Consider the following 10,807-nt stretch of genomic DNA (forward strand, 5'->3'; position numbering starts at 1 on the left):
GGGCGGGGAACAGAGCAACTGCATTGACAGTATATAAAATACTACATTCTTTTTACAATCATAGGCCACAGGGAAGTTTAAAGCTGTACCTTACCAGGTTCATCATTAATAAAATCACAAACCATTGTAATTTCCAGTAGGTAAAGTAAGCATGCAAAATAAACACCCTCAAACTATCTAAAGGAACATGTCCCTCTCTGTTTGCGAGGGATGCTGACTGGGTTATATTTAATGTTATTTCAAACAAAGAAGCTGGAATGTGATACTGCATGCAGCCTTTTGGCCAGCAGAGCTGCAGGAGTCCAAACTAATGAGGCCTTGGTTTATAATTTCAGCATTCCATAATTCAGAGTTTGTTCAGTTGTAAAAATAATTATATCCCAAAATTGTAAATGTTGTTACTTCCCTGGAAATCAGTAGCTAATTTAGAGCCAAACTTGTGTGTTTGGCTTTTCAAGAGTATTTAAATCACTTTCAGAATTCACTTTCAAGTTGTACTTGGGTTACCACAAAGCACAGAAAATGTTACTTGAAAGCCAGGCAAACAGTGGCTTCCTTTGGGTCTGGAGGAAGCAGAAAGCAGGCGGAGCAGTATCTGAGCCCCTGTGGTAGAACAGCAGAAGGCATCTGCAGAGGGCATCTGGCATTTCCCTCTCTGACTGAGCAGCTTCTAGTGGCTTCAGCTTTTTTCTGCTAAGATGCCAGCAGCTTCTCTGGGAAGCTGAGAATCAGCCAAGCATGTTGTATTTTGTATTTAGTTTGTATTTTTGTATTTGTTGTATTTTTGCCTCTTCCTCATGCTGCTGGTCTGGCAGCGATGGCAGTGACAGCCATGTCACGGTTCATCCCTTCAGCCTATTGCCTGGCGATGGGGCCAGGCTGCTGCTCCGACCTACCGGCTCGGCTGCGTTCATGTCCCCTCCTGCCCGCTAGCACCCATCGGAGCATTTCCACGGGCACAGGAATTGCCATGTGAATTTGGCCCCATAAGTGACAATGATCATCTTTACGTGTTAATGTACAAATGTTGCTAAAACTCTCAGAACACATGTCTGTTGATGGCCTTGGATCAAGAACTGGTTTGGTGTAGGTAAATTCTAAAGGACATTTGTGTGCATGGAAATTTGTATAGGTATCTTTCCTCTGATACTTTGACATAGCTACTGTCCTAAATATTAAAGATATAACTAAAAACAGAATAATGGGAAAAAAGTCCAATATTTTTGACTGTTTAAAAAGGATTAATTCAACTTTGAGATGAAGATTTGAGTCAGATCTTATCCATCCAAACGCAACAGTTTGTTTTTCTGGAGTATTTTTTGTCTGGGAATGTACTGAAGTGAAAGTTTCACTTAGCAGAGGCTCAGATTATCTTACAGCTCTGAAGATCGGAAGCAGTCAACTTTAACTTCAGTATCTTTAAGATTTAGCTGGAAAAGTTTGTCAGAAGGGCACATGGAAATACCTTTGACTAAATCTCTTCTCACCAACATATTCCTTCCTGCACAGAAATATGAGCTCTGCCGGCCCAGAAGGAAGGAAAAAGATGAGAGAATGCGACGGCTTGATTGATTCTCTTGTGTATTATATTCAAGGAGCTATTGCAGACCACGAGCCTAATGATAAGGTATTCTTTGAGATGAAAGGTCTTTTCCTCGGGAAAATTGCTAAGAGAACTTTTTGTTTGTTTAGAAACCAATGTTCAGAAACAGTTGTGATGTGACTGCCAAACTTATCCTTATTTCCAGGGCTTTTAGAACTGCCACCAAAGATGAAAGTCCAGTAAGAAGCTTTTTGAAGTATTTTTATCCTGCAATCTAAAAGAATAACATACCTTAGCGTTGGGAAAATGCCTTCAGAATCACCAGATAGAGCTAGAAACTTCTGTCTTTTTTTTAAAAAGTGGCATAAAGTCACAGATTTCAGAGATACTGAAACCCTTAAAGAGTCAGATATTACATTTTTAGTTGTCTCAGGGAGCTAGCTATCTAGAAGCTTAAAAAATTAATCTGGTTACTCTCCTGTGTATTTAGTGATATATATGCCTTAGGAAATGAAGAACCTAAATCCCTTTGAGTGGCAGTGTAATTAAGGAGCTTGCATCACTTAGAATGGGATTCATTTTCCAAAGTTTTTTAGCAGTTGTACTTGCAGCCTAAGCCAGTAACTACAAGGACATGAGCACTTCCAGAAGCCAGTTCCTCTCATTCTCTTCCTCCCACCATTGACTGCAGATGAACCTTGAACATTGCTTAGACTAGATGCTTGTCTTTTAGCTGGGTGAAGTTGGGTGAGAAGACCAGCCATCACTTATGAGGTTAGCCTCAGCCTGTGAGACACTTCTAGCATGCTTGCTATGACTTGTGCTGTGTAGTGGTAATTACTGCACATTTATAGCTCTATTCTAGGATTAGTTACTTGAACTTCTCCATCTCCCTGTATGCAGTGCCATTAGCTTCAGGGAGAATCCAGTACATTACACTTGTGCCAATAGCTCCCTGTCTTAAAACCACTCATTCCTTTTTTACTTTCAAAAAAGGAGGAACTGGTAATAAAGCTATTTGTCACTAGACTCATCATTCAGAAATTGTAGACCTGACCTTAGCCATGCCCAGAAAGGCACATCTAATTTTTAAAAAGCATTCTGGCAGAGAAAAATGCTTCCTCCTTAGGAAAGATACAAAGCTTTCCTTTTGCTGACGCTACAGCAAGGTGTGTACATGATCATCTTTACTCTTAAGCTCTTAAACATTCCTTGGCACACTTCTGGTCTATGCCAAACAACACTCGCCCAAACAATTCCCAGGCACAATTCAGGAATTATAATGTATCAGGACCATTTCCAACAGGCATGCACCCAGCTCCAAATGCAAGCCCTGTGTGCCAGTTGGCCTCAGTGCTCAGGAACATCCCAGGGCATGTTTAATTTATCAGTGTAAGTGCAGCCTTGTGGATCAATGGCACGAAGCCTAGCTCTTCCGTAAGCCATTAGAAGCTCTGCAGTTAGTTGTTGAAGATCCAAAAATGAAAGCTCTTCCCATGTCTATACATGTCCCTTCAACACATGCCAAAGCTTTCAAGATTTCTATGCTTTTGTTATTTTAGGCCACAGAGAACTGTGTGTGCATTCTTCACAATCTTTCCTACCAGCTAGAGATAGAGCTCCCTGAAAGCTATACCCAGAGCATATATATGCAAAGAAGAAATATTTCTAGCAATGATAAAACACCAGGATGTTTTGGAACACGGAGCAGAAAAGTAAAAGAGGTAAAGCACATGCTTAGTTACATCTCGTTTTGTTAATCAGTTGTAGCAACTTCTAGAGAATAAGGCTGTAATTTACAACAGTCTGTTATTGATGTATCTGGTAGGGTGGCATTTACTTGTCCCAAAAATGAAAATTTATTGATAGCCTTTCCTAACACCCATTATCTTGTTCAGCTGCTACTGATGAAAATGATGTAGCAATTCATTCTTTCATTAGTGGAGGAATGCAGCCACTCAGTTTCATCCCCTCTGGTGAATCTAAGTGGCATCTATACCATGTACAGCAGTTGTGCAAGTGCCCTACCAATGAGTGAGCGTTGTGATGGTTTCACCAGTGAAACCAGCACAAGGTGACTTGCCACTTCCATGACTTGCTGGCCTTCGAGTTATCTCAGGACCTCTTCTTTTGATGCCATGTGGTACAGATTACAAGTATTCTGGCAACTGGGAATTGTTGGAGGAAAAACAGGTATTGGGGAAGGGCGAAAACAAAAGAGAAGGATTGATGACCCTTCCCCATCTATTGGTTTTGCTGGACTGTATTCTGCCTTCTCCTGTTTCATCCACAATCCAACTCTAACTGGCCATTTCTGTTTCTCCTTGGCCTTGGCCTCTAGTGTCAGTTGCTGAGAGACGAGAAGCAGCTTCCCCCATACATATCTCCTCTTTTTGGGTGGAGTGACCAGTATAATTAAATATTGAAATTTTACGCATTTTCATTTGAGTTCACAACTTGACAATCTGCAAATAATCCGGTTAGAGAGAGTTACAAAATGGCTAGTTTAGCTTGTGATGCATTAAGTTATACAAGGTAACTGTTTCTAAAGGCTTGATCTTTTTACATGTTTAGAAGCAGCAGGACACCCCGCTACCTGAGGAAAAGAGCAATCCCAGAGGTGTTGAATCACTCTGGCATTCCACGCTGATTAGGATATATCTCTCCTTAATAGCAAAGAGTACCAGAAACTATACCCAGGAAGCATCCCTGGGAGCTCTTCAGAACCTCACAGCTGGCACTGGACCAGTAAGTCAGCTTTTTTCTTTTTCTTGTCATTTAGTTCTTAATGGCAATGCATAGAGTTTAGGGCTGCAGTGCAACATGCCCACCACACTGAGCTCAGATAACCACTGATGAGTCCCTGGATCACAGACATGATCAAGGAAATTGAAGAACATTGAAGGGAAAGTCATAACCAGCAGTGCAGCTATTTCTTACTTGGCAAATATGGGGACTGCTTCTTCTCACACTGTGTACATCTCCACATATGGAATTTGCTAATTCACTGCACAATGAGGGATGAGTAGATGTTAAAAGCACCAAAAAAGTGGTTTTGCGGAACATAATCAGTCCCGTGGGGAGAGGAGGGCTCTGACACAACCGCAGATCACTTTTATGGTGAAGAAACTAATGACTTCTGCCTGAGGAAATGACCAAAGAGCACGTGGGAGAAAGAAGGCTCTTAACTTCTTTTATATCACCTTCCTTTTCTGTTGCAGCTCATATGCAGCTGTGGATTTAAACTATTTTAAACATGCTTAAATTGATGTAGAGAACCTGCTGCATTTTTTTATGAGGCTATACATTCATGGTAATGACACACTATTGCCACATGCCTTATAACAGATGCCATTTGCGGTGGCCCAGACTGTTGTTCAGAAGGCAAATGGCCTTCCAAGTATTCGAACTATGCTGCACGTAAGCCACCTGACAGTAAAGAAGACAGCGGTGTCACTGCTCAGGAACTTGTCTCGCAACACCTCTCTGCAAAGTGATATAGGTGAGCAAAGACTAACATTGTGTCTTGGGCTTTCTTTCTCTACTCTCTTTACCTTAAAGTTTCCTTCTTTAAAAAGAGAAATGTGCAAAAAAACGGGTACGTGTGAAGTAGACTTTTAGGTCAGATACTTGCAGTCATTATATGGTGTTGAAAATAAAGAGTTTTGACTAAGAAAGACTCTAACCTCAAGTTTTCTTTGAATTGTGTATTCTTTATCAGATACTTTCATTGATGTTACTTTCAAAAAATACATAATGGAAGTAAAATCTACACAGATTTGGAGAGGGGGGTTTACTTCTGCTTAAAATAAGGTGAAGGAAGGTGAATGCTGAGTTCTGTGCTGCCACAGCTACACAATGCTTTGCAAGAAATCATAGAATGTGTCTAATTCTTCTAGCAAAGATAGTGTTTTCTTCTTTTAGACACAAAGCTTTGGAAGCTTGCAGCTTGCACAGTTTTCCTGTGTAAGTTTTTTGAGAATGGAAACTAGAAGATGCTATGGAGAAAATAGTTCAGTCTTTTTAGAGGACCTTATTTCTAAAATGTTATCATTATTTTCACATCAGAAGCCATTTCTATTCTGAGTATTCTCATTTCAACTTAATGTATATTTGAAATTTTTTCCTACTGGTAGGATAAAATGAATTCACATCATTTGTTGTCCTTTTCTGTGTTCCCACCAAAGGAGGAAAGGGAAATTACAGGCATAGAGCTGGTTCATGGGGCAGATTAACCTCCAGAATTCTGCAGAGCAGTCTCCTAGGCACTGTTTAATCCTTAGAGAACATTCCCTGTTAATGAAAATACTATAACATGTATTGGGCTGATTTCAAAGGGATAAGCCATATGGTGTTTAAAATTACAAGTGGTGAATCCCCCAGAAAGAATTGGGATTTCATCAGGAAAAGTTGGGATTTCATCAGGAAAAACAATTTATGAAAGAATGGGGAAAGACAGAATAGCATGAAGCTTTGGAGAAAGGTGCTTTATCTTGTATGTTTACAGTCATTTTCTTCCTTTACCCCTGGCAGAGAGAACTGGGGGAATTTGAGGTGAACCTTTTCTCCATGAAAAGGTGTTCTTTTTGATTGACTGAAAACATGTGTGAATTCAGGTCAAATTCTTCAAATAATTTTGGCCAAAGGAAAACATTTGGAAGGATATACCGTTTCCTAGATGAAAGTGTCTATATTTATCAAGCAAAATGAACCCTTGATACCAAATTGAGATAAATTTAATATAAAACATCTCTAAAAGGAAAATGAGCAAAAAGCAGCAGAAAATTTCCTATTTTACTTGAAAAAAATAACATTTGTTCTGAACTGACATTTTCAAGATACTCCAAGTATACTTTCTGAAAATCACCTTCCTTGATTTACCAATGGAAGAAAAAATGGACTATCATGTCTGACATAATTGCTTTGAGTGAAACTTAGCATAGCAGGTGGTTCATTCAGTTTTAAAGGCCTTTTTCTAAATTGCATGTAGTTTAATCTCAATATACATGAACCTTGTCACACACCCATCTGGAGGAATGAACAGAACTCATGGAGAGCAAAGAGCTCTGTCCAAGTGAAACACTGGGTAGGGAGGGGAGAATGGCCCAAAATTCCCCAAACTATTGCCCAGTGTTACTTCTTACAGTGGAAGCAGTTGCTATGAGCTCTTGCTGACTGCTGTAATTTTCTCTGTCAGCTGTGGTCCACACAGCACAGATCTCACAGTGTACACTAGGACTCAGCTGCTGTCCAGAGCTGTTGTTTGCTGTTTGGTTGGCTGGTAGGGTCACATCCAGTGTGGTGAAAGTGATGAGGTGTTTCTTGAGTAGGGATAGACTTCAGAATATGGCATTCTTCTTAAATAAATAGCTTACGCACTGGCTCAGAAGGTTGAGTGCGTGCATCCCCTTATAGCTGACCACTGACAAGTGCAGCAGTAACAATCATGCTATAGTCACCCTTTCTCAGTTTGCTGTGTATCACTTATACCCCTGATTATCTGTAGGATAACACAGGATTCCTCAGGAAGTGGCAGCCTGCTGCTAACACATGCCTAGTGACCTCACTACAGTACACAAGGTATTAATGTATTGTGTATGAGGCAAAATACATACTGTCTGATTTAGTGCAGACACAACTCAACCTAAATTGTGGGGATATAATGCAAGTATGAAACCATGACTCTGTTGTGGGAGCATACAGCACCCTAATAGCTGATAATGGGAGGAATAAGGTCTTGTAGGACCTGTAGATAAATCTGCACCTGTTAGTAATGGAATTGCTTCTCTCTCTTCCTTGTAGCTAGAGAAGTTTTGCCTGATTTGGTCTCCATAATTCCCGAGTCTGGCCTGGGGTCTGATATTGTCTGTGAAATCACAGCATCCATCTGCTACACTTTGTACAATTTGACGCAGAGTAGTTCAAACAATGCACGGCTTCTCCTGAGTGCTGATGGCCTACCGAAGATTATTGCCATCAGCATGAATGACAGGTAAGATGGTTGAGAAGCCTTCCCTTCTCCCTTTCCCTTTCCCTGGCGAAAAAAGAAACTGCAACCTCTGCCACATGGGGGGAAAAAACACTGCATCTCAAGGTACAGCACAGCTTAAACAAGTGACCATGATGTGAATGGAATTGCACATATTGGGAAATACAGAAGAATCTCTTGTAATAACTGTTCCAGCCTCAGCTAAATTTGCTGTTTTCCAGCATTTTAAATAACTCCGCAGAAGATAACTGCACAACATTATCTGTATTCTGATATATATAGTGGCTGACCATCAGATCTTATCTGTCCCCAAAAAGTTTCTCCTTCCTGTTCTTTGTAACACAGCCCTGATAATCTTTAGCAGTAAAGCGCAGGGATGCATTTTATAGAACTTACGGAACAGTACTTAAAAATTGTTTATAAAGTGGCGTTTTAGATAATATATTTGAAATTCCTTTAATCATTCTTTACTATGTGATCATATGCAACCAATATTTACTCAAAAGTAAATTAATGAATTTGAATAATTATTCTGTTTGCCTTCCTCTCTTTTTACAAAATGAAAGAAGAAATTCATCTCAGTAAAGGAGGCCTCATGAGGCCCTGAATAGTTTAAATCCTATCTAACTAACCAGAGGTTTTACCTGCTGGAGAGATCCTTTTGAATGCTTGTTATGCTGAGGTGTATTTTCCTCAACTGAAAATGAATAGTATGATGGCTGCTCTAAGATGAAGGCTATGAAGTACTTCATTTCTCCCTAATTTTGAATACTTGAGTGAACCAGGTAGGCATGTTTCATTTGTTTCTGTAGTCAGGACAGCATGAAACATGCTAGAATACCTAAAGAGCAGTACAACAGCATTTAGGAGGAGAGACAGAACAAATGCTAGAAGGTTACATTTTCTGAAGTCTGCACATGCACTGTGATCATGAAGTGGGAATTTAAACATTTTATCATTCTTTTTGCAAAATTGCAGTAACACGTTCAGCAAAGCTAGTAGGGCTGCTTCAGTCCTCCTCTACTCCTTGTGGTCACATACCGATCTCCACAGCACTTACAAAAAGGTAAGGTCTGGGTTAGAGAAAAGACATGTAATCTGTCCCTTTGGACCTAGAACCCTCTCATTTGTCCTCTGGGGCCCTTAGTACTTCTGCACTGTTAAGAAACAACCTATGATAGGATTTTAAGTGGTCTCTGAATTTGGTGTTCTTAATTACCTGTACATAATCCTGCACAAGTAATGCATGCCCTTAATTTTTGCTCATCTGTGTTCATATTCTCTCCCTCCATGGTTTTATATCCACTGGCAAAGTTTATGAAAAACGTTGCTGCTGCCTGCCAGAAGTGTCAGATGGTGAGAAGTGATGTGCAGTAGGTGTCCATCCACCACAGACTGAACCAGCCTGACACCGAAGGCCTCAGCTGCCAGCAAAAGCAAAAGCAGGGAAAGGCAGCTTTGTGCTCTAAAACCAGAGCAATTTTATTCTCCTTGTTGTTTGTATGGTGTGAGAGCCCAGGTGTTAGTTATATTCAGACAAAAAGCTAGGGCCTGGGAAAGGTGTTGGCAAACGTTTACTGCTACAGTCAAAATCAAACAAAAAACAACCAGCATGAATCAGGCAACAAACCTGTTTGTATCTTTCCTTTTGAAGCTCTTTGACTGCTTTTTTCAACAAAAGCTGGGTTGACTTCAGCCTACCTACCTTCAACCTGCATTTCAAATTGTTTTCATTCCTTGTTTTCTTGCTGTTCAGAATTTCAGTCATCTAAAATTCCCTATAACCTAAAACTATTCAATTTTTTCAAGTTCTAGCCTTTAGCATTTATTATTCAGCTTGTTTCTTGTAGATTTTTTGTTGAAATTTGCTCAAAAAAAAGTTACTCAGTGTAGTATCCTTTAATTGGATCACACTCAGCAGTATATGGCCCCACAAACCAGAAATCTGCATTCAAGAATAAGTGTGCTGTACCCATATAAACACTAACTGGATTTTGTTGTCTCTGTTTTTTTGCAACTACATTTCTGACTTCACTGTACAGCAATATCCCTGATGGCATGAATTTTCTGAACTCAGTGGTATTTGGGTATGCCTGTAAGAAACATTTGGTGGATCTGAGTTTCAAAAAATGCTGAGTACTTGCTGTTCCTGTGCAAATTGGGTCCCCTAGAGATATCAGGTATGGCACTGAAAACTGCAGGCCACCTAATGCCCAGACATTTTTGAAAAGTCAGTCTAATAAGCAACAGAAATCACTTGGTCAAATGAGACTGATAAAATCCTGAGTCATTTTGGGATTGCCCTGTACTCTTTGTTCAGATAGGGTTAATCTCAGCTGACATTAGTCACCTAAGAGTTAGGAGTCTGTAGAGCTGAGCCAGAAGAATAGGCTCCCCATAGAATCAGTGGAAAGAGTTAAGCAACTCCAGTGATTCATCTTGCTTATCTTAGACTGAACAGAGTCACTCCTGGGAGATGCCTGTTCTGTCTCTGTTGACTGTCGAGGACTCTGCCTAGACCCCTACCATGGCTCCATATCTAGCTTTTAGGTCTGAACCCACCCTTCCCTTGCAGAATCGGCACTGAAGATAATGAATTATTCTGTTTCTTTCATTCCAAAGGCTGACTTTAAGAAGGTGGATTTCATCAATACACGGACCACAAAAGCCTATAACTCACTAAAAGATTGAATCAGAGTATAACACCACTGAAGACAAATGAGATCATATATCAGTTAATGTAACTATCTTCACGTGTTGGTGTTGCCATCATGAACCAGGAAGTATCTCAGAAAGAAGAGGTTGATTTTATATAAGACTTGAATGACCAGAGGGTCACTTACAGCTGTTTTGGTTTTAATCCTAATCACCTTGTTGTCACTGTATATATATCAGTATAAGAATAACCAAAGATGAATTCTTCAGGATGTCAGAGGTGAAGTTTCATCCAGGTTTACCACTAGTCAGAGCTTCAGATAACTGCCTTTAGTTGAACAGCCATTTATACAGACAGGTTTGAAATGCTGATTGGCAGCAAATTCTTTTCAGACTGTTTTATACAGATAGTTTTCTACAGTGGAAAAGCATTAAGTGCACTGCTCAGGACATAGTAGTTTTTCACCCTTTTGTTTCTTCCCACGTGCTAAATAAGAATCTCCAGACTTTGTGAGTATACACAAGAAGCTGTTTCACTACTTGCATTATAAAAGCACCAATGAAGTTAAAATGATTGTTTTATATTGCTTGTATTCATGTGCTCACTGGTTCTTAATCCT

At 39.9% G+C, this 10,807-nt stretch overlaps 1 protein-coding gene across 1 annotated transcript in view; it reads left to right on the forward strand.

The window, feature by feature from the left end:
* PKP2 (plakophilin 2) overlaps positions 1-10,223 on the forward strand; it is a 34,567-nt gene extending 24,344 nt beyond the window's left edge. Inside the window, exons 6-12 of the mRNA XM_009709346.1 lie at positions 1,510-1,627; positions 3,106-3,267; positions 4,118-4,291; positions 4,892-5,045; positions 7,346-7,535; positions 8,511-8,598; positions 10,155-10,223. Of these exons, the coding sequence (XP_009707648.1) occupies positions 1,510-1,627; positions 3,106-3,267; positions 4,118-4,291; positions 4,892-5,045; positions 7,346-7,535; positions 8,511-8,598; positions 10,155-10,223 (955 nt within the window). The remainder of the gene's footprint in view (positions 1-1,509; positions 1,628-3,105; positions 3,268-4,117; positions 4,292-4,891; positions 5,046-7,345; positions 7,536-8,510; positions 8,599-10,154) is intronic.
* Positions 10,224-10,807: the final 584 nt, after the last annotated feature.

This window comes from Cariama cristata, unplaced genomic scaffold (assembly GCF_000690535.1).
Source record: "Cariama cristata isolate BGI_N322 unplaced genomic scaffold, ASM69053v1 scaffold6761, whole genome shotgun sequence".
NCBI lineage: Eukaryota > Metazoa > Chordata > Aves > Cariamiformes > Cariamidae > Cariama > Cariama cristata.